Below are 25161 nucleotides of genomic sequence, written 5' to 3'. Positions count from 1 at the left end.
TACGACTGGTGACATCCAGGTTTGATTTCAATTATCGTGTTAACATTTAAATAAAAACTCTTTCGCAGTCCTGGCAATGAATTTAGAAAGTGTTAATAACAGCGCTCTAAGAAATTTTTAATAGTGAAGTGTATTTATAAAACTGACGAAATTTGATGACCGGTGCACCCATCGAGAAGGGTCATCAAACTCTTTTGAATACGAGAACGGGCACAATGTTGTGTGAAACGTTATCTAGTGTTTTGAATAAATTGGTGTTTAAGCATGTGAAAATTTTAATTTACAAGCAGATAGAACGAATTTTCACCGGAGGCTAACTGTGATGCATGAACGAATATTGTTGGTTGCCTATATAGAAGTCGCAATCACTATAAAAATCAATTGTGGGGTTATTATTGATACGAATGATTATTTTTAATGTTTTAAGTAAATTGATTTCAGAGTGTATGGAATTTTTATTGTATAAGGAAACGAATTCTCACCTTGAAATATTATAATAATGTCGGCCAAATTGTATGTATCAAACCGTGCATTGTTGGTTGCCTATCCGGAAATTCTCTATGTGAGAGAGCAACTGTTTAATTAATCATTCACATGAGTCAATATCTAATTACGGTGTCGCTGTTTGTTGTTAATTAGATAAAACAAATTTTAATTCGTATCTCTGTAAAACTAAACACATTTTGGACTGTTGAATCCGAATATAACCCTAGAAAAAAAATCGTTGAACAAAGAGTTACCCAAAAATACTAAAAAGAATACTTTTAGAAGTTAAATTTGGTAAATATTTAAATAGATTTTTATCAATATTTTTTACAGAAAGAATCTAAGAATTACGACTGCTATATTGCTATATAACATATATAAGTCATAAACTAGTAAATAAATACGTGTAGGCAACCAACTATACAGAAACTAATAAACCACAAGGAAAGCAAGTATTTTATAAATTCCTTACTTAAATAAACAGTACCGGGTCACTATTAATGATTTTTTTTGTTGGGTTGGCAATAGATTTAAAATTTTATGATGATGTACGTGATTGTCAGAATGAAATTTAGTACGTTTGTAAGGTGTGTTAGACGCGCTTTTGTCGAAGTTGGCAACTGTGAACTGGCATGCTCTCATTGCTGCCAATCCAAAAATTTTTCGACCATGTTCGAAAATTACAGAGATTTAGACTTCCCGAAACGATTTTCGACCTAATTTTTTCGATAACTCCTACCATTTTTCCGGAATTAGAAATTGAAATATGGCAATTTTTAAGATTAAAAAAATGCGATTTCAGGCCGAATATTTCGAAAATCTTGCTTTGGAACCGTAAAGACTCGAAATTTTTCCCATCAATACGTCGGGATTCCCGAATTTTTGTTTGAATTTTGTTTGAATGCTTTCCCTAATGAAAATTTTAACGATTTTTCGACTAGTTTCCAAGGTTACGTAAAAGCATTTTCTTGTAGATTTCGAATTCCAGAAGTTAATTTCGGCCTCATGTCTTTGATAACTGCGACTATTTTTCCGGAATCGGCAACTGAAATATGGCAATTTTTAAGATTTTGTATTTTTCGAATCAGCATGTCGACATTTTCACCCTTGAATTTTTGCGGATTTTTCCCAAGTTCAATTTTCAAAACTGTCAGTTATGAACATTTGGATACATTAAAAAAAATCGATTTCACGCCGAAAATTTCTAAAATCTTGCTACTAAACCGTAAACACAGCAAATTTTCCCAATACATGGAAATCTACATCTCTGAATTTTTTGTGGAATTTGGGTAACTTTTTCAAAAGCTCAAATTTCAATATTCCCCTTTATGAAAATGTTTACGATTTTTTTACCATTTTCCAAACTTAGCTAAAGGCAGATTTCGACCTCCAGAAGTTAATTTTGGCCTCGTTTCTGTGATAACTCCTACCATTTTTCCAGAATCGGCAATTGAAATACGGTAGCTTTTAAGATTTTGAAAAAAAAATCAATTTCTCACCGAATATTCCTAAAATTTTGTTCTGGGACCGTAAACACACTATATTTTTCGAATCAGCACGTCGAGATCTACATCTTTGAATTTTTTGCGAAATTTTAGGCAACTTTTTCAAAAGCTGAATTTTTCAATATTGTACCTTTTGAAAATTTTGACTATTTTTCGACCATTTTCGAAAATTACCCAGAGACATTTTCTTGTGGATTTCGACTTTCCGAAACGAATTTCGGCTTTGTTTATTATTTCGATAACTCCTACTATTTTTCCGGAATCCGCAATTGAAATACATATAGCAATTTTGAAGATTTTGAAAAAAATTCAATTTCACGCCGAATATTTCTAAAATTTTGCTCCAGAAACGTAAATACCTTAAAGTTTTCTCTTCAATACGTCGAGATCTACATCCCTGATTTTTTGAGGAATTTTGGTCAACTTTTACAAAAGCTCAATTTTGCCATATTCCCCCTTATGAAAATTTTGACGATTTTTCGACTAGTTTCCAAAGGTACCTAAAAGTATTTTCTTGTAGATTTCGAACTCCAGAAGTTAATTTCAGCATCATTTCTTCGATAACTTCTACCATTTTTCAGGAATCGGCCATTGAAATATGGCAATTTTTAAGATTAAAAAAAAGCTCAATTTTTCAATACTCCTTATGAAAATTTGGATAACTTTTCGATCATTTTCAAAAATAACCCAAAGACATTTTCTTGTAGATTTTGACCCCCACAAGTTAATTTCGGGCACATTTCTTGGATAATTGTCGCCAATTTTCCGGAATCGCCAGTTGAAATATTTCGGCAATAACTTTGAATTATAAAAATTGTGTCCTGATTGAAGCACTTCAATAGAAAACAGTATTATTACTACTACAGTTTTAAAAAAATAATAATTCCATAACTTACTAGAAGATTTTATTATCAATCATATGGTTTTCATACCGAAAGAACGTTAGTACTTACGATTTTTTTGTCAGGTTGGTACCATATTTAAAATTTTATGACGGTGTTCCTGACCTCAAATTTAAATTCTATGAACCAATTCAGTAGATGCCACATTCTCAATGGTTTTTAGGTACGTTAATGTCAAAATTGACAACTGTGAACTGACATGCTAACATTGCTGAAAATAATTCAGAATTGCCAACCCAAACATTTGCTTCAATCATTAATAGTCACCCGGTTAACTTTAGCTTTTTTCTAGTTTTATGAGCAAAAAGTAGCCCCGCCCACCCACCCCTTCATCATTTGAGTGACTATTCTATATTGTGCTGTTCTATTTTAGCAAGCCCACCCACCCACCCTCTATTTTCTTAGAGGATATGTTATTTGCCAAAATCAGTCTTATCTCAAAAAGACCTAGCCCCGCCCACCCGCCCTTTGTTTTCTTGGAAAGTATGTGATTTGCCAAAATCAGTATTATCTTAGCAACTACTATTTAATTATTGTTTAATAATTTATTTTGCCATTTCAATATATAATATAGTGCTTGCTGAGATAAGACTGATTTTGGCAAATGACATATTCTACAAAGAAAGAGAGGGTGGGTGGGCGAGGTTAGTATTTGCTAAGAAAAGGAACTGATTTTAGCAAATAATGTTTTCATGTTTGTTTTTCTTTCTTCCTTCAATTTTTCGGTTTGCAATTTTTGAGTTTTTGGTTTCTTTAACTTGTAATTTATTGAGTTTTTTTTTTTAATTCCTTCACTTTGATAACCCTAAAATTTGCTTCAATCATTAAAAATCACCCAGTTAACTTTAGCTTTTTTCTAGTTTTATGAGCAAAGAGTGGCCCCGCCTACCCACCCCTTCATCATTCGAGTGACTACTCTTAATATTGTGCTGTCCTATCTTAGCAAGCCCACCCACCCACCCTCTGTTTTCTTAGAGGATATTATATTTGCCAAAATCAGTGTTATCTTAGAAAGTACTAGCCCCGCCCACCCACCCTTTGTTTTCTTGGAAGGTATGTGATTTGCCAAAATCAGTATTATCTTAGCAACAACTATTTAATTATTGTTTAATAATTTATTTTGCCATTTAAATATATAATATAGTACTTGCTGAGATAAGACTGATTTTGGCAAATGACATATCCTACAAAGAAAGAGAGGGTGGGTGGGCGGGGTTAGTATTTGCTAAGAAAAAAACTGATTTTAGCAAATAATATACCTCTTCTTAAGAAAATACAGAGAGAGCGGGCGGGGCTAGTACTAAGACAATTTTTGGCAAATGACATACTCTTTAAGAAAATGGAGGGTGGGTGGGTGGGCGGGCCTAGTATTTCATAAGATAAATCTGCGATTAATACTCTGTCAAACTGGAAACTCAATGTTTTCCTTTCAAATAAAGCCCTTTGGAACGATTTCAAATTTTTTGGAAATTTTGGGGATTTTTGGAACATTTTCCCCCTCAATTCTCAGTTATTTGAAGACAAATTGTCAAAAATATGTTACATTCGTAATCTGCGAAAAATTGTTTATAAGCTAACTATTTTCCATTGGCTCAGATCGTGTTGTAACTGTTTCAGACAGAAAATTTTCGGAAATTACGAAAAATGGTTCTCACTTTTCTCGCTAATTTTCGGAAATAGTTGAAAAATAGTCGAACATGTCAAAAGTGCGAAAATCAGTCTTATCTTAGCAAATATTAGCGCCACCCACCCACCCCTAATTTTTTTAAAGAGTATGTTATTTACTAAAATCAGTCTTACGTAAACAAATACTAGATATTGTACAAGTACTAGCTAAGATAAAACTGATTTTGGCAAATCATATACCCTATAAGAAAAGAGAGGGTGGGTGGGCGGGGCTACTATCTGCTAAGATAAGACTAATTTTGGCAGATGAGATATGCTCTAAGAAAAGTGAGGGCGGGTGGGTGGGGCGGGTACCTGCTACGATAAGAACATTTTTGGCAAATGAGATATGACTTAAATGACGTATATTAAGAAATGTAATTAAATTATTATAAGAAAATACATTGGAGGCTCCAAAGCACTTTCAAATTCTCGCCAAAAGAACGGGATCCCAAAATTGACTCAAAAGCTCAGCTCAGAATTTTCCAAAAATAGAATAGTAAAGTCCTCCATTTTTTTTTTAAACAATTTAGAAAAAAAATCTTCATGGTAATTAAACATGGTCATGGGTCAGGGAAATATTAACAAAAAGTTTTATTATTAGTTATTGTGATAATGAATGTGTTGTTTAGTTGTTAAACGTAGCAGAAAAAGCAATTTTAAAATCATGATAAGTCCACCAAAATGTGAGAAGGATTTTTTTTACTATTTTTCGCAGCCGCATCAGTTGATTGTTAAGAGCGTAGTGGAGAGTTAATGCGTCATTGCCCAGACACCCGGTATATCATGATTTTTGACATTTATGCTTACTCAAGGAGGTCCTCAATTTTTGGCGCTTTTTCGACCATTTTTGAAAATTTTTCAAAGAGATTTTCCCAATTTCTCAAATTTTAAACAAGTATTTGGAGTTTTCAATTTTTTCTTTCTTCAATTTTTTGAATTTTGGTATTTAATTTTTCATTTCTCGATTTAATTTTCCAAATTTTCAGTTTAAAATTGTTCAATTTCTCGATTTCTCATCTTTTGAATATTTTCAATTTTTCGTTTCTTACTTCATGGATTTGCATTTTCTTGAGTTTTCATTTTTGAATTTTTGAATTTTTCGAGATTATATCTTTTCGTAATTTTTACATTTTTCGATTTTATTAATCATCGGAATTTTGGATTTTAAGTTTTCAGTTCCTTATTTTGAATTTTTCAAATTTTCAACTTCTGAAGTTTTCGATATTTGTTTTTCTTTCTTCCTTTCTTTCTTCAATTTTTCGGTTTGCAATTTTTGAGTTTTTGATTTCTTCAATTTTCCGACTTGTAATTCATCGAGTTTTAGTTTAAATTTTTTTTAATTCCTTCATTTTTCAGCGTATGAATTTTTTATTTTTGACGATTTTTCATTTCCTAGATTTTTAATTTTTCGTTTCGTCAATTTTTTAATATCAAGTTTTTTTGAAATTTTCATTTGTGAATTGTTTCGATTTTACAATTAGTTGTAAAAATCTTTCAATTTTTTAATTTTTGATGTTTCAGTTTTGCCTTCAATTTTTCAATTTTCAACTTTTTGAATTTTGGTTTTTAATTTCTCGATTTCTCAGCTTTTGAATTCTTCAATTTTGCTTTTCTTACTTATTGGATTTGCGTTTTCTTGAGTTTTCATTTTTGAGTTTTTGAATTTTTCGAGTTTATAATTTTTCACCTTTCTTAATTTTCCTTTTCTCAGTTTTTTTCTTTTTCGGTTTTAAATTTTTTCCAATTTAAATTATGTAAATTTCCTATTAAATAGGGACACTAAAAAAATATTTTCAATTTTGTGATTGTTTGATTCTTCGATTTTTCAATTTTTAAATATTTCAGTTTTGTAATTTTTACATTTTTCGATTTATTAATCGTCCGAATTTTGGATTTTAAGTTTTCAGTTCCTTATTTTAAATTTTTCAAATTTTCAACTTCTGAAGTTTTCGATTCGCATGTCGAGATCTACATTCTTGAATTTTTTGCGGATTTTTAGGCAACTTTTTCAAAAGTTCAATTTTTCAATGAATTTTATGAAAATTTGGATTTTTTATCATTTCGGAAAACTACTTGTAATTATAATTATAATTAATTATTTTCCAACGTTACCTAAAGGCATTTTCTTGTAGATTTCGACCTCCAGAAGTTAATATTGGCCCCATTTCTTCGATAATTCCTACCATTTTCCCGAAAGTTTTAAGATTAAAAAAAAAATAATAATTCCACACCGAATACTTGTAAAATGTTGTTGTGGGACAGTAAACACGATAATATTTTTGGAATCAGCACGTCGAGGTCTCCAACCCTGATTTTTTTGCGGATTTTTAAGCAAATTTTTCAAAAGCTCAATTTTTCAATTTTCCCTTTTATGAAAATTTTTAGAAGTTAATTTTCGTCATTCGGGTTTGAATAATAAAAATTCTGTTCGTTGAAGCATTTTTTTTTAATAAACTGAAAGTTTACAAGTGCAAGTACATTAGTATTTATGTTATTTTTTGTCAGGTTGGTAACATATTTATAATTTTATGATGGTGCCCTTGATGTCAAATTCAAATTTTAGGCACCAATTCAGTAATTCAGAATTGCCAACCCAGAAATTTGCTTCAATCATAAATAATTAACCGTTTTTTTACACTGTTTCTGATTTATTAATCAATTAGTACTGAACTACTTGAGTTGGCACTAAAAGTCACCAATCCTGGAATAATTTTCTTCCGCTACTTTGTCAAACCTGATTCAAATGTTTGGCCCTATGTCACTCATAGGCGCTCACGAAAGTTTGGTTATGGCATTTCAATAACAATCAATAACAAATTTGTGTCAGTTCTCACAACAGGAAGTGATGAGTGACAGGTCTACCAATTTCAAGAAAAATTTATTGACACCAATAGTATTATTACTATTAATAGTGATTATGATTTATTTTTTATGGTGCCTTGTGTTCCAAAAGAGTGAAAGTACGTCGTTCAAATATCATTTTAGTGCATCGAACCGTGTGTAAAAAAACCCGACGAATATTATATAGGCAACAACTACCGCTTCGAGTTATGTTGGTTGCCTAGCTACATATGACCTATTTATGTCAAATTCTTGGTTGTTTAGGAAATTCCAAACACAGAGTTCCTTAAGTCTTCTGTAAGGTTGAAGTGATATTTTTAAAATTTTTATATCATTACAAGCCTCATTTTAACCCTGAATTTTGTACAGGACCTGATAACACTATTTTTTGAGCATATCAGTGTTGCAACAACTATTACATTCTATCTGTTCACGTCTGAATATTTCTGCATAGGCAACCCATTTTACGCTTCATGAACAGCTTTGATTAATTTTTGACAAATTATTTCTGCCAGCCAAACATTTTCAATTTTCGTTTGCTTTAAAGTTTGACAAATAGAACTACCTCAAATCAAGCCTTTAGACAACTTGAAAAAAATTTACGAGAATTTGGGCAATTAAAAAAAAAAAATGTTTGTCATATGTTTTCTGTGACTGCTATGATTGCTTATTAAAAAAAATATTAAATTGGACGAAGTCGTCTCCGGGGTGTATAAAATGTTGCCTCTGCAAAAGTTTTCTCTCGTTCTTGGCATTTATTAAAAACTTAAAAACAATTATCTAGGATTCCGAGCACATGCTACGCACGCGGTCTTCCAGCCTCTGTAATACCGAACTCAGAATTTATTAGCAACACAATTAAGTTTATGCGAGTTTCACAACTTCATCCACACGTCTCAGTGTCTCAGTTTTTTGCTTCAGTTGCCCACTGCTGCCAACTTCGCCCAACTTCTCTCCCGACGCAAAACTCGATTATTCTCCCATCTTTCCATCCACCCTCCCCAGCTCACCCACAAGCAACAATACTACACCTAATCAAATCAAAGCACTTATATCCATATATATGTATCTACAACGCACGCACGCACCCGCACCACCACCCCCACTCCAGCACCTAGGCTAATTCGGCCACAAATTCAATTTCCTCATCACTGAAACCGTTTTGTTAGAAACACACAGCAGTCCTGCAAACTCGAACAAAGCGCCAGACATTGTACAAACCAGAAGCGATGCCTTATCGCAAAACAAACAAACAATCAAACAATACACATGTCCCCAAACACCATCACCGTCAGACATAATTACAAAGTTAGCATTGTGTCTACGTTGAGCGCGATCCAGCCCGGAACAGACTTTGTGCCGGCGCTAAATAAAAGCAGATCTCACCTGTGTCAACCGCCGGTATTTTCCGCATATCTTGACGCCTTCTACGCACTGTCACTTTGCGGAAGACGGTGCCGCTGAGGGGCTCGATGTCGCACAGCTCGACGGGGGTGGTCTCCTCGCGGGCGAAGTGGACTTCGGGGGCGGCGGGCTCGTCGGGCTCCTCGCGGCGCAGGCGGGGGCTGCCGGAGGGCTTCTTGTCGGTGACGTTGCTGTCGAAGCTGACGCGTTTTTCCACCGAACTGGGTTTGTCGAGCTTTAAGCAAGAAATGGGGGTGAATGGGGTTATTTTCGACAGGACGAAGGTACAAATTAAAGAAAAGTATAAATTATTAATATTAATCTCTGTTTTGATTATTTTCGAAGAGTCTACAACACTTTTATAAAATAAATCCTGGTTGAAAACGAAAGATGCACCGGAATTTAGATTTAGAAAGAAGAAGTCAAGTCGAGGTGGCTTAAGTCAGATCAAGTCACGTCAGGTCAGGTCAGATCAAATAACGGTGATGAAAAATACAGAAGAAAAAAACGATATATTTCATTCGAGAAAAAATTAACATAAAATTTGAGAATAAAGCCAATACCATTGTTCGAATTCAGTTTGATCAGATTTACTTGTTTTAGTATATAAATATTTTCTGTAGTATAGGAGTCCTAAAATTCAAAGAAATTGCGAAATTTCGTTCAAGAACGAGCAAAAACAGAAATATTTAAGGCTTGACTGCGATACCAGAGGTTCCAGAAGACAGTCGACTAAAGAATTTAAGGTTCATTTCTTAGAAAATTCATATAATTTTTCTACTCATATGAAAGTGTTTTCAAAATTTTTCAAAATTATATCTTTGGAACCGAACATTTGGAAAATCTGGCTAGAGGACCACAAATACGTTATATTTTTCGAATCAGCATACCAAGATTTCCTTAAAAGCTTTTTTTTATGAATTTTTCTCGTTTTGACCACCATCGAAAAAAATCTCTTTATTTTTTGCAAATTTCGACCTCCGGAAGTTATTTTTGGCTTCATATTTTCGATAACTCCTACCATTTTTCCGGACTTGCTTATTGAAATATCTCTAACATCTTGTTCCGGGACCGTAAATAAGCTATATACTTTTTTTAATCAGCATGTCGATATTTACATTCCAAATTTTTTTGGGGATTTTTAGGCAACTTTTTCGAGTGCTAAATTTTTTTACGTTACCTTCTTATGAAAATTTTGACCCTTTTTCGACAATTTTCGAAAATTACCCAAATATATTTTCTTGTAGATTTCGACCTCCCGAAATGAATTTCCGCCTTATTTCTTCAATAACTCCTACCATTTTTCCAAAAGCGGCAATTTTTATAACACCGAATATTTCTAAATCTTGCTCGGGAACCGTAAACCCGCAAAATTTTTCCCATTAACACATCAAGATCTACATCCCTGAATTTTTTGTGGATTTTTGGGCAACATTTCCAAAAGCTCAATTTTTCAAAATTCCGCTTTATGAAAATTTTGACGATTTTTTGACCACTTTCGAAAAATAGCCAAAGGATTTTCTTGTAGATTTCGACCTCCAGAAGTTAATTTCGCCCACATTTCTTCGATGACTCTTACCATTTTTCCAGAATCGGCAATTGAAATATGGCGATTTTTAAGATTCAAAACATTCAAAAACAAAAACAACAAGAATCAAAAAGGGAAATAATTGAAAAAGTGAAAAACCAAAAAAAAAAAAAAAATAAAAAATTGAAGACTCGAAAAATCAAAAACTGTATAAGTGTAGAACTGTAAAATTCGAAAATTGAAATTCTGAAAGTTGAAAAATCAAAAAACTGAAAAATAAAAAATATGAAAAATTCAAAACTGAAGAATCCAAAGATTAACAATACCGCAAATAAATTGAAACATTCAAAATTGAAAAAATCGAAGAATTGAAAAGTGGAATAATTGAAAAATCGAAAACTGAATAATTGAAAATTGAAAATCGAAAAATTCAAGATATGAAATACTAAAAACGAGAAAGATTAAAAAATCCAAAAATGAAGAATCGAAAAGTTGACAAAACTGAAAAACAGACATATTGAAACAAAAATCAAAAATTCATTAATTGGAAAATTAAAAATTAAAAAGAGAAAACTAGAAAATGAAAAACTAAAGAATTGAAAAATTACGAAAATAAAATGCCAAAAAATCGAATAACAGTCAAATCAGAACACAAAAATCAAAGAGTCGAAGATTTGAAAAGTGCAGTCAAAAATCGAGAACGCCGAAACCCAAAAACTGAAGAATTGAAAAATTGGAACATCGAAAATCCAAAAATCAGAAAAACGAAAATGGAATGAATCGAAAAATTCAAAAACCGAAAACTGCAGAATAGTAAAATCGCTAATTGAAATAAGGCAATTTTTAAAATTGTCTTTAAAATTTAATTCCAAATCGAATATTTGTAAAATCTTGCTCCGAGACTAAACACGATATATTTTTCGAATCAGCACCTGGAAATCTAAATTTTTGCAGTTTATGCGGATTTTTTGACAACTTAAATGGGAGAATGAGAGAGAGTGAGAAATGGGAGAATGAGAGGTGTTTAAGTGAAAAAAAATTTGTCAGGATTTTTTGTGGTATGGGAATCCTAAGGTTCACAGAGATTGCGAAATTTTGTTCGAGAACGAGCAAAAACAGAATATTTAAGGCTTCATTGCCATACTAGAGGTTCCAGAAGACAGTAGACTTACTTTTTCGAAAGTTTATTTAATTTTTCCAGTCAAATATGAGAATTTTTACAATTTTTCAAAATATTGTCTTTTGAAGCGAATTTTTGGAAAATCTTGCTACATGTTATATTTTTCGAATCAGCTTATCGAGATTATTTTTTGTGGATTTTTTTTTGGCAATTTTTCCTTAAAAGCTTAATTTTTTAATATCTTTTTTTACGATTTTTTTAGGTTTTGACCACCATCGAAAAAAATCTCTTTATTTTTTTGCAAATTTCGACCCCCGGACGTTATTTTTGGTTTCATTTCTTCGAACATTTCGGCCACTACTTTAGAATCACAAAATGAAAGAAGGCAATTATTAGGATTTTTAGAAAATTTGATTTTCATACCAAATATCCCGAAAATCTGGTTAAGACAACATAAACACGCTGTGTTTTTCGAATTACCTATGTCTTTATCTCAGAGTTTTTTGTGAATTTTTAATCAACTTTGTCAAAAGCTGAATTTTTCAATATTTTGAAAATTTTGACCCTTTTTTGACCATTTTCGAAAACTACCCAAAGACATTTTCTTGTTGATTGCGTTCTCCAGAAGTTAATTTCGACTTCGTATCTTCGATAACTCCTACCATTTTTCCGGAATCGCTTATTGAAATACGAAAATTTTTAAGATTGTTTAAAAAATTTAATTTCAAACTCAATATCTATAAAATCTTGTTCCGGGACCGTAAACAAGCAACTTTTTTTAATCAGCATGTCGATATTTTTATCCCAATTTTTTTTGGGGATTTTTAGGCAACTTTTTCGAGTGCTAAATTTTTTACGTTACCTTTTTACGAAAATTTTGACCCTTTTTCGACAATTTTCGAAAATGACCCAAATATATTTTCTTGTAGATTTCGGCCTCCCGAAATGAATTTCCGCCTTATTTTTTCGATAACTCCTACCGCGTTTCCAAAATCGGCAATTGAATTATGGCGGTTTTTAAGATTTTTATTAACACCGAATATTTCTAAATCTTGCTAAGGAACCGTAAACACGCAAAATTTTTCCCATTAACACATTGATATCTACATTCTTGAATTTTTTTTTGATTTTTCGGCAACATTTTCAAAAGCTCAATTTTTTAAAATTCCCCTTTATGAAAATTTTGACGATTTTTTGACCACTTTCGAAAATTAGCCAAAGGATTTTCTTGTAGATTTCGACCTCCAGAAGTTAATTTCGGCCACATTTCTTCGATAACTCTTACCATTTTTCCAGAATCGCCAATTGAAATATGGCGATTTTTAACATTCAAAACCATTCAAAAACAAAAACCACAAGAATCGAAAAGGGAAATAATTGAAAAATTGAAAAACCAAAAAAAAAAAACTAAAAATAGAAGACTCGAAAAATCGAAAAATGGGATAATTCAAAAATCAACTGAACTGTAAAATTCAAAAATTGAAATTCTGAAAGTTGAAAAATCAAAAAACTGAAAAATCGAAAAATTGAGAAATAGAAAACTGAAAAGGTTGCAAAATCGAAATATTCAAAAATTAAAAAACTAAAAAATAAAAAACACGAAAAATCCAAAAATGAAGAATCGAAAAGTTGACAAAACTGAAAAACAGACAGATTGAAAGAAAAATCAAAAATTCAAAAATTGGAAAATTAAAAATTAAAAAGAGAAAACTAGAAAATGAAAAATCTAAATAATTGAAAAATTACGAAAATGAAATGCCGAAAAATCGAAAACCAGACAAATCAGAACACAAAAATCAAAGAGTCGAAGATTTGAACGCCGAAACCCAAAAACTGAAGAATTGAAAAATTGCAACATCGAAAACGCAAAAATAAAAAAAAAACGAAAATGGAATAAATCAAACATCGAAAATCTTAATAATCGAGAAATTCAAAAACCGAAAACTGCAGAACTGAAAAATCGCTAATTGAAGAAATAAGGCAATTTTTAAAATTGTTTTAAAATTTAATTCCAAATCGAATATTTGTAAAATCTTGCTCCGAGACCATAAACACGATATATTTTTCGAATCAGCACCTCGAAATCTACATTTTTGTAGTTTCTGTGGATTTTTAAATATAGTAAATGGGAGAATGGGAGAGAGAGATAAATGGGAGAATGAGAGAGAGTGATAAATGGGAGAACGAGAGAAAGTGTTAAATGGGAGAACGAGAGAAAATAATAAATGGGAGAATGAGAGAAAGTGATAAATGGGAGAATGCGGGAATGATAAATGGGAGAATGAGAGAAAGGGTGATAAATGGGAGAATGAGAGAAAGTGATAAATGGGAGAATGAGAGAGAGATTGATAAATGGGAGAATGAGAGAAAGTGATAAATGGGAGAATGAGAGAGAGAGTGATAAATGGGAGATTGAGAGAGAGAGTTATAAAAATGGGAGATTGAGAGAGAAAAAAATATTAATCGAAATCAAAGAGTCAATTTTTCATTATGAAAATTTTGACCCTTTTCCAAATATTTTTGGAAATCAGCTGAAGACACTTTTCCTATAGATTTCAAGAAAAGATAATTGCTAACGTTTCGAAAAAGTACTACAATTGAAAAATTGTAAATTCCCAAACCCAAAAACTGTCGAATAGAAAAAATGAAACATCGAAAACCCAAAAATCAGATATCTTAAGAATCGAAAAATTGAAAAATCGGAAAATAGAAAGGTTGAAAAATTGAAAGAATCGAAAATTAAAATACCGAAAAATAAAAAAATTTTAAAAATTTAAAACTGGAGAAACGAAAAGTTGACAAAATCGAAAAACAGACAACTTGAAACACTCAAAAGTAAAAAAAAGCCGAATCATCAAAAAGTGGAAGAAATGAAAAATTGAAAAAAAAAAAAAAATTGAAAAAGCCAAAAACTGAAGAATCGAAAAATTGACAACACCGGAAAACAGAATTGAAACACTCAAAAATCACAAAATCGAAAATAGAATAGATCAAAAAATTCAAAAATTAAAATACTGAAAAATAAAAAAAATTTCAAAAATTATAAAACCAAAGAATCGAAAAGTGGAACAATTGAAAAATCGAGAACTTCAAAATTTGAAATATTGAAAAAGAGAAAAATAAAAAAATTCAAAACTGGAGAATCCAAAAGTTGACAAAATCGAAAAACACTCAAAAGTAAAAAAACGAAGAATCAAAAAATGGGAGAAATAAAAAATTGGGAAAAACCAAAAATTAAAAAATCGAACAGTCTAAAAACTAAAAAAAAACCTGAAGTTAATCCAAGAATTGACAACACCGGAAAACAGGCGAATTGAAACACAAAAATCGAAAAATCGAGGAATGGAAAACTGGAATAATTGAAAAATCGAAAACTGAATAACTGAAAAGTTGAAAAATCGAAAAATTCAAACTTTGAAATATTGAAAAATCAAAACTGAAGAATCGGAAAATTCACGCAATCCAAAAACACACCAATTGAAACACAAATATTTTTGGAAATCACCTGAAGACATTTTCTTATAGATTTCAACAAAAGATAATTGCTAACGTTTCGAAAAAATACTACAATTGAAAAATTGTGAACTCCCAAACCCAAAAACTGTCGAATAGAAAAAATGAAACATCGAAAACCCAAAAATCAGATATCTTAAGAATTGAAAAATTGAAAAATCGGAAAATAGAAAGGTTGAAAAATTGAAAGAATCGAAAATTAAAATGCCGAAAAATAAAAAAAAATTAAAAATTTAAAACTGGAGAATCGAAAAGTTGACAAAATCGAAAAACAGACAATTTGAAACACTCAAAAGTAAAAAAAAACCGAAGCATCAAAAAGTGGAAGAAATGAAAAATTGAAAAAAAAACAAACATTGAAAAAGCCAAAAATTAAAAAATCGAAAAGCTGACAAATCGGAAACTGAAAATCTAAAATGTATAAAAAGTGAAGATTCGAAAAATTTGAAAATTTACTGAAAAACAAAAAATATAAAAAATCCAAAAACTGAAGAATCGAAAAATTGACATCACCGGAAAACAGAATGGAAACACTCAAAAATCACAAAATCGAAAATAGAATAAATCAAAATATTCAAAAATTAAAATACTGAAAAATAAAAAAATATTCAAAAATTAAAAAATCAAATAATCGAAAAGTGGAACAATTGAAAAATCGAGAACTTCAAAATTTGAAATATTGAAAAGGTGAAAAATTAAAAAAACTGGAGAATCGAAAAGTTGACAAAATCGAAAAATACTCAAAAGTAAAAAAACGAAGAATCAAAAAGTGGGAGAAACAAAAAAAATGGGAAAAATCGAACAGTCTAAAAACTGAAACAATTGAAAAATCAAAACTGAAGAATCGGAAAATTCACGCAATTCAAAAACATACCAACTGAAACACAAATATTTTTGGAAATCACCTGAAGACATTTTCTTATAGATTTCAATAAAAGATTTATCACGTCAAGATCTATAACCCTGAACTTTTTGAGAATTTTTGACGACTTTTTCAAAAACGAAATTTTTCACTATGCAAATTTCGATCCATTTTCAACGATTTTCGAAATTTAACTGGATACATTTTCTCGTTAATATCAGGCCGCAGAAGTCACTTATGGCCTTATTTCTTCGATAACTCCAACCGTTTGTCCAGAATCGCCCATTAAAATATCGTGATTTATAAAATTTTTAAAAATTCGAATTTTACTCTAAATATTCCGAAAATATTGTTCTGGGACGTGAACACGCTGTATTTTTCGAATCAGCAGGTCGAGATCTAGATCCTTGAATTTTTTACCCTTTTTCGACCTTCTTGGAAAATTACCTAGCGGCATTTTCTTGTAAATTTAGACCTCCAGGAGTTAATTTCAGTCCCATTTCTTCGATAACTCAAACCATACGTGGATAATACTTAATCAGCAAGATTAATGTGCTAGGTGTCGCTTAAGCAATATCTTGAAATTCCCAGTCCCCGAAATGATCGCAGTTTGAAGAAAAGTGGTGTCAATAATTAATTAATGCACAGAGTGAAACGACCCATACTTTTTGTGTTGGGAATTAACCATAATTTAATCTCACGTGCTTGATTTACTTGATTTAGTAACCGCAAGGATTTTTGCCGCCATTCATTAACCCTAAAAAAAACAACATATCCATTACCAACCTGATCGACTTGTTTTTTCTCGATTAATTCAAATCTGCAACGTTGCACTCAACCAAATAGTTAATTTTAATAAAAAACAAATTTAAACAAAACCCCCTAGACGCCAAATAAAGAACGAACACAAACACAGCATTCACCTTCTTCTCCTTGGCGTCGTCGACCTCGCGCTTGTCCTGGTTTTCCGGCACCGTTTCGGTCTTCTCGTTCTTCGCCTGGGACTTCCGCCGCGGCGACTTATTCGACTTCTGGGATTGTTTGTTCTCGGCTAAACGCATTAAAGGATTTACGCGGGTCGGTCGTTTCGTGGGGGTTTCCGGGGGCTCGGGGTTGGCGGCGGCGGGCTTGACGGGGGAGGTGGATCGCTCGTTGTAGACGTCTTCGGACTGGGTGCGGCGGCACGCCGGATGCAGCCTCGACGGGGATGAGTTTCTTTCGGCGGAGAGGTCCTGGGCTTGGTTGGCGGCCTTGTGGAGGGCCAAGGATGGGTAGCTGTTGATGTCCTGGCCTCTGGGCAGGCTGTTGTAGGGGCGCAGCTCGGGGGAGCCTCGCAGGGCGTTCCAGCGCGGGGTTGGATCTGCAGGAAAAATGTTAGTTAAATATTTTGACAGATTTAGATTTTTTGATCAATGGATTTCAAGGTATGTTATTTGCATTTCCACGGAAGAAAGGATTACATTTTTGTGACATTACAGCTCATTAATTTGGCACACCTTATTGTTTTGCATATCTAACTGAAATCTTTTTTAATTATCAATGTTATATTAATTAATATTATGTTAATTCCCTGAGCTTCAGTGTGGGTTTGGACATTTTTCACAATCGACTGTCCATCTAGGAAACGATCAATTTTTTTTAAAGAGGAATGTAAATAAAGTGTGGCCAAATTAATAATTCGTAGTGATAAGAATGAACAAATCCAGCACTTACGTCAATATTTCAACATTCCCTCTTATGAAAATTACGAAAATTACCCCCAAATTTTTTTTAGATTTTCATGTTCAGAATTTAAAAACAAACATTAATTTTACACCCAAAATTTCTAAAATCTATCGGATAATTGGAAATCCAAATAATAAAAAAAAATCGAAAAATATAAAATTCAGAAATAGACAAAACGAAACATTCCAAGAATCAAAAAGTGGAATAATTACTGAAAAATCGAAAAATCCAAAAAAATAAGAAAATGAAACTCGAAAAATCGAAAAATTGAATAATTCAAAAATCAAAAACTTAATACTGAAGAGTTAAAAATCTAAAAACTCAAAATTTGAGATTTATTGAAAGAAAGAAAAACTGAGAACGCCAAAATTGAAAAATCGAAGCGTTGCAAAATCGAAAAATAGACCAATTGAAACACTCGAAAGTAAAAAATCGAAGGCTTGAAAAACTAAAAAATCGAAAACTGAAAATTTAAAAAGTCTACAAACTGAAAAATCTAAAAACTGAAGAATTAAAAAATTTTTAAATTGAAATAGTGAAAAATCAAAAATTGAAAAATTGGAAAATGAAAAATTAAAAGCTGGCAAATGCAAAAAATTGAAAACTCCCAAATCCAAAAACTGGAGAATAGACAAATTGAAACATCGAAAACCCAAAAATGAAAACATCGAAGACTCCAAAAATGGAAAATAGAATAAATCAAATCTTATGAATCCAAAAAGTGAAAAATCGGTAAATAGAAAGGCTAAAAATTAAAAGATTAAAAAATTAAAATACTGAAAAATAACAAAATATTCAAAAATTAAAAAATCTAAAGTGGAATAACTGAAAAATTGAAAATATTGGAAAAGAGAAAAATTAAAAAATCTTAACCTGGAAAATCGAAAAGTTGACAAAATCGAAAAACAGACGAACTGAAACACACAAAAGTAAAAAAATTGAAGAATCAGAAAGTGGGAAAAATGAAAAAATTGAAAAAAAAACGCAAATTAAAAAATCGAAAACGTCTAAAAACTGAAGATCGGAAGAATTTGAAAACTGAAATACTGAAAAATCAAAATCAAAAATTGAAAAATTGAAAAAATGGAAAACACAAAATGAACGATCGAAGAATTCCAAAATTGAAATGACGAAAAATCGAAAAACAAGGAATACGAAACACTCAAAAATAAAAGAGTTTAAAATTGAAAACTGCCAAATCCTAAAAACCAAAAATCCGAAATTCCAAAAAACGAAACTGCAATAATTCAAAAATTGAAAATCTTTAGAATCGAAATATTGAGAATTCGGAAACTTCCAAATCCAAAAACTGAAGAATAGAAAAATTGAAACATGGAAAACCCAAAAATCAAAACATCGAAGACTCCAAAAATGGAAAATAGAACAAATCAAAAATCGAATATCTTAAGAATCGAAAAATTGAAAAATCGAAAAATGGAAAGTTAAAAAAATCGAAAGATTCAAAAATTAAAATACTGAAAAATAATAAAATATTCAAAAATCAAAAAATCAAAGAATCTAAAAGTGGACCAATTGAAAAATCGAGAAGTTAGAAATTGAACATTTTGAAACACAGAGAGAAATTAAAAAATCTAAACCTGGAGAATCGAAAAGTTGACAAGATCGAAAAACAGACGAACTGAAACACACAAAAGTAAAAAAAATTGAAGAATCAGAAAGTGGGAAAAATGAAAAATTGAAAAAAACCGAAGATTAAAAAATCGAAAACTGAAAATCTAAAACGTCTAAAAACAAAAAATGAAGAATCGAAGAATTCCAAAATTGAAATGACGAAAAATCGAAAAACAAGGAATACGAAACACTCAAAAATCAAAGAGTTGAAAATCAAAAACTCCCAAATCCCAAAAATCAAAAAATCGGGGATTCCAAAAATCGAAAATGCAATAATTCAAAAATCGAAAATCTTAAGAATCGAAAAATTGAAAAATCGAAAAATGGAAAGGTTGAAAAATCGAAAGATTCAAAATTAAAATACTGAAAAATATTAAAATATTCAAAAATCAAAGAATTGAAAAGTAGAACAATTGAAAAATCAAGAACTTAAAAATTTAAATTATTGAAAAAGAGGAAAATTAAAAAATCCAAACCTGGAGAATCGAAAAGTTGACAAAATCGAAAAACAGCCAACTGAAACACAAATGTAAAAAAAATCGAAGAATCAGAAAGTGGGAAAAATGAAAAATTGAAAAAAATCGAAAAATTTGAAAACTGAAATACTGAAAAATCAAAAATCAAAAATTGAAAAAGTGAAAAAAAGTGAAAATACAAAAAATGAATTGAAGAATTCCAAAATTGAAATGACGAAAAATCGAAAAACAAGGAATACGAAACACTCAAAAATCAAAGCGTTTAAGATTCGAAAAGTAGAACAACTGAAAAATCGAAAACTTCCAAAAATCGAAAATGCAATAATTCAAAAATTGAAAATCTTTAGAATCGATAAATTGAGAAATCGGAAAATTCAAAAATTAAATACTGAAAAATTAAAAAAATTGAAACACTGAGAAATCGACAAATGAAAAAATTGAAACATTGAAAATTTAAAAATATAAATAAAATACTAAAAAATATAAAAAAAAACAAAAATTGAAGAAGTTGACAAAATCGAAAAGAAGACAAACTGAAAAGTAAAAAAATCGAAGAGTCGAAAAACTGAAAAATCGAAGAATTGAAAAACTGAAAAATCCAAAACTGAATAATTGAATAATTGAAAAATCGAAAAGCTGACAAATCGGAAACTGAAAATTTAAAAAGTCTAAAACTGAAGAATCGAAAATTTTGAAAATTGAGATAGTGAAAAATCAAAAATTGAAAAATTGCCAAATGAAAACTAAAATTAAAAAATTGAAAACTGGAAAATGCAAAAACTGAAGAATCGAAAAATTAAAAATCGCAATGTCGAAAAATCGAAAAACAGACAAATTAAAAATCAAGGAGTCGAAGATTCGAAAAGAGGAATAATTGAAAAATCGAAAGCTCCTAAATCCAAAACTTGAACAATAGAAAATTTGAAACATCGAAAAGCCAAAACCCAAAAAATCGAGACCCCAAAAATCGAAAATGGAATAATTGAAAATTGAAAATCAAGAAGTATAATCTCGAAATTTGAAAAGTCGTAAAACTGAAGAATCAAAAAATTCAAAAATTAAATCCTGAATAGTTAAACAAATTAAAAAATCGAAAAATTGACCTATCAAGAACTGAATAACAGGAAGGTTGAAAAATCGAAATATTCAAAAATTAAAATACTGAAAAATAAAAAATATGAAAAATCTAAAAACTGAAGAATTGAAAAAAACTCAGATAGACTTCAATTCGCAAAAGTTAATTCGGGCCTCGTTTCTTCGATAAGTCCTATCTTTAAATAAAAATTTCAAAAATAGAGAACACGAAACATTTAAAACAGAAAATCAAAAAACAAAAAATCGAGGACTTGAGAAATCGACTCGAAAAATCGAAAAAATGAATAACTAAAAAATCAGTAAAAAAATCGAAAAATTTAAAAAGTGAAATATCGAAAAATTGAGAAATCGAGAACTGAGTAACTAGTAAAGTCGAAAAATCGAAACATTCAAAAATTAAAATATGTACTGAAAAATAAAAAATATGGAAGACCCAAAAAGTGAAGAATCGGAAAATTTCAAAATTGAAACACTGAAAAATAAAAATAAAATCAAAAATTGAGAAATTCGAAAATAAAAATTAAAAACTGGAAAATGTGAAAACTCAAGAATCAAAAACTCCAAAATTGTAATGTACTCAAAAATAAAAGAGTCGAAGTTTCGAAAAGTGGATCAATTGAAAAATTGAAAACTCGCAAAGCCAAAAATTGAAGAACAGAAAAATTGAAACATCGAATAACCTAAAAATCAAGAAATCTAAGACTCCAAAAATCGAAAATGGGATAATTCAAAAATTTAAAATCTTAAGAAACAAAAATTGTAACGACAATTTCAAAAATTAAAATACTGAAAAATAAAAAATATGAAAAATCCAAAAACTGAACAATCGAAAAATTGACACCACCGGATAATATACAAATCGAAACACTCTAAAATCGAAAAAACAAAAAATTCAAAATTTGAAATACTGAAAACGAGAAAAATTAAAAATCAAAACTGAGGAATCGGAAACTTGACAGAATCCAAAAACAGGTAAATTGATACACTGGAGACCTGAATAACTGAAAAATTTGAAAATTGAAATACTGAAAAATAAAAAAAACACGAAAAATCAAAAATTGAAAAAATGGAAAATGAAAATTAAAAAATCGAAAACTGGAAAATGCAAAAACTAAAGAATCGAAAAATTCCAAGATTAAAATTCGATAAATTGAAACACTCTAAAATCAAAGAGGTGAAGATTCGAAAAGTGGAACAATTAAAAAATCGAAAGCTCCCAAATCCAAAAACTGATAAATCGAAAAATTGAGAAATCAAGAACTGAAACAGAAAAGTTGAAAAATCGAAACATTGAAAAATTAAACTACTGAAAAATAAAAAATATGAAAAATCCAAAAACTGAACAATATAAAATATAAACGAGTTTCGAAAATTATCTCACGAGATTTTTTATAACTCCCAAATTCAAAAACTGAAAAAGAGACTAATTGAAACATCAAAAAACCTAACAATCAAAAAATCCAAGACTCCAAAAGACTCGAAAATTGGATAATTCAATAATTTAAAATCTTAAGAATCAAACAGCTGAGAAATCAAAAATGTAAGAATCGAAAAATTCAAAAATTGAAATACTGAAAAGTTGGTAAATCGAAGAATTGTGAAATAGAGAATGTATAATTCATAGGTTGTAAAACTGAAACACTGGATAATAAAAAAATGAAAAACCCAAAACTGAAAACCGCAATACACAAAAGTAAAAAAAATCGAAGAATGGAAAAAAAATGACAATCCAAAACTGGAAAATCCAGAAACTAAACAATCGAAAAATTCAAAATGTGAAATGTCGAAAAATCGAAGAACCAAAAAAGTGGAATAATTTAAAAATCGAAAACTGAAAACTCTAAAAATTGCAAAAACCAAAAATAAAAAATTATCGAAAGGGCGAAAAATCAAAAAAATTGAAAACTGCATGACTGTGAAACAGCAAAATCGAAGAATTGAAACTCGAGAACTATAAAATCGAGAAGGGAAAACTCGCGAATTAAACAATCGAAAAATTGAAGAATCGAAAAATTGAAAATTCGAAGTGATTAATTGAGAACTTGAAAAATCGAAAAACTGAAACACTGAAATATTGAAAAATACAAAAATTCAAAAATCTAAAAAATCTAAACACTCAAACTAAAAAAAAAATGAATAATTGGAGTGGAATAATTAAAAAATTGAACAGAAGAATCGCAGAACTGATAAAAACGAAAAACAGATTGAAACACTCAAAAATAAAAAAAAAATAGATCGAAAAGTGGAATAATCAAAAAATCCGAAAAATCGAAAAGATGAAAATCGATAATTGAAAAATCTAAAAACTGAAGAATTTAAAACCTGCTGAATCGAAAAATTAAAAATCGGAAATTGAAAAGCCCAAAAACTTCAGAATCGAAAAATTCAAAAACTGAAATGTCGAAAAATAGAACAACAGACAAATTGAAACACTCAAAAGTCAAAAAATCTATGATTTGAAAAGTGGAAAACTTCAAAAATCGCAAAAATTAAATTTTTAATACTCCCTTATGCAAATTTCGGACAACTAGTAGCTCTACTACCAAGAAAAGATTAAAAGAGGAATTTCCGAAAGATTTCTGGAATCTTTCCCACTACGAATAAAAAACTGAACCAATGAATACATTTTTCCAGTCTATAAATTTTCTAAACAGAAATGTAAGTCAAATGGGGTCAAATTAATAAGTCGTAGTGTATAAAAATAAAGCCATCATTGCAAAAATCTTCAATTAGTTTGGTGTTAAAATGTTCTAAAACATGGTGATTTCATTTTCACTCTCAAGTTTGTCAATCCCAGATATCCATAATATTTACTTAAATATTGTCGGAGTTGAGATTTTTAAATGTGGCTATTTTTGACATAAAAACTGAAATATGTTTAAAATTCTTTATTAAAAAACCCTCTCTCTCTAGTACTATTTTTCCCTTTATCCTATTGGCATACACCGTACGTAAAATATATACAGGGTGAATCACTAAGCATGCTCTCCTCGATATCAACTGATAATAAATAGTGTGTTTAGTGACTCACCCTATACAAAATAGCGACGAAGTAGCGACTTTTTACCCAATGTGAATAAACACGAAATTCCCAAATCAGCATTGTTGACTGCTAGCTTATCAGTGCCCACATATTTGAGAGTTCATAGTTCATTATTAATTAAAATCGTTAAAAACACAAACATTACAAGCGATAACAAATCATTAAAAACTAATTGGTGCACCAGATAAACCCAACAGCTAGAAATGAACAAACAACGATAACATAGCTACTATAGCAACAAAATCCAGTTCATGTGTGACGACCGACCGTGGTGGACACTCACCAGATGTCGCTATCCATTCTCACCTCCACACCGACCTGCTCGTCGACCCACCTTGGGTGACAAGCAGTGCGGTAACCCTAACCCACCCACGAAACTGCTCCACCGTTAATTATTCCATCCGCCGACCCAGCCGTACAAGAAAAAAGCATTATCTCACTCCTCCGTGAACCCAGATTCGCATAACTTTTACTAACTTGAAATCGTCCATGACCGGCGGATCGTCCGCTTGATGATGTCGGCGGCCGGTACGTACACCCTGTTGTCCCGTCTCCTGCTGGGTCTCCGCACGAACTCGTTCATCCACTCTCCAGACGCAGCTTGAATCTCCCTGCAAAGAAACACGAGGTCTTAGTCTCAACGCAAAAAACGAGCCTAAACAAAAGAGCTCCTGTTTACTCAATCATTTATTAAGATATTTTATTTCTGTAACGCGCAATGGATTTTTTAATACAATTTCTACTAATGTAAAAAAAAATATTTACAGCACGTTATCAACGGGAATACATTACATCGGAAGAATGTCACGTAGACATTTGTTTGATTTGAATGAGTTTATCGCCCCAAAACAGATGACTAAAATTATTCATAAGCCTCCATTGAACAAAATATTCTGAATATTATTATTATAATTCATACCTTATCATTACTTTATTGTTATAAAGACGAGCGCATTCTCACATTTTCCAGAAAATGGGGTGGCTCGTTCTTAATTTGATCAATAATAAATTGACTCATTGATTAATTTTTTTCACACACCCCGTGATAAAAGAGGCTTCAAATTTTAGTTGTTTTGTATAACTCTCTAAGTTTCGATTCTTTCGTCATTTTGTCAAAATAGAAAATATTGGTGGAATTAAAAAAAATCAGCACAACACATTCAAAATTATTCGAAAGTTATCGGTGTTTTATTTTTGATACTCAATGTAAATTGGTGAATTATAAAAACTGGTCTAAAGTTATTTAGACAGCACTTTCCTCGCTCTTGAAGTCCGGTATAACATATTCAGTTTTAGATAATTGTAAGATTCGATTTAGAGATTTTTTGCTGATATCGCAGTAAAGAGATCCATCTGGCGAA

The 25161-nt window shown here is 30.6% G+C and overlaps 1 protein-coding gene across 3 annotated transcripts in view; it reads right to left on the bottom strand.

Annotated features, from left to right (window-relative positions):
• LOC135128706 (uncharacterized) overlaps positions 1–25161 on the bottom strand; it is a 309373-nt gene that overhangs the window by 100405 nt on the left and 183807 nt on the right. For all 3 annotated transcript variants that reach the window (XM_064055730.1, XM_064055731.1, XM_064055733.1), the window contains 3 exons: positions 24278–24411; positions 16753–17189; positions 8789–9041 (listed from right to left, as the gene is read on the bottom strand). In XM_064055730.1, coding sequence (XP_063911800.1) covers positions 8789–9041; positions 16753–17189; positions 24278–24411 — 824 coding nt within the window. The remainder of the gene's footprint in view (positions 1–8788; positions 9042–16752; positions 17190–24277; positions 24412–25161) is intronic.

This window comes from Zophobas morio, unplaced genomic scaffold, assembly GCF_036711695.1.
Source record: "Zophobas morio isolate AGI-343-1 ecotype UQ-CSIRO unplaced genomic scaffold, CSIRO_AGI_Zmor_V1 ptg000014l, whole genome shotgun sequence".
NCBI lineage: Eukaryota > Metazoa > Arthropoda > Insecta > Coleoptera > Tenebrionidae > Zophobas > Zophobas morio.
This window is presented reverse-complemented; position numbering and strand designations above follow the sequence as displayed.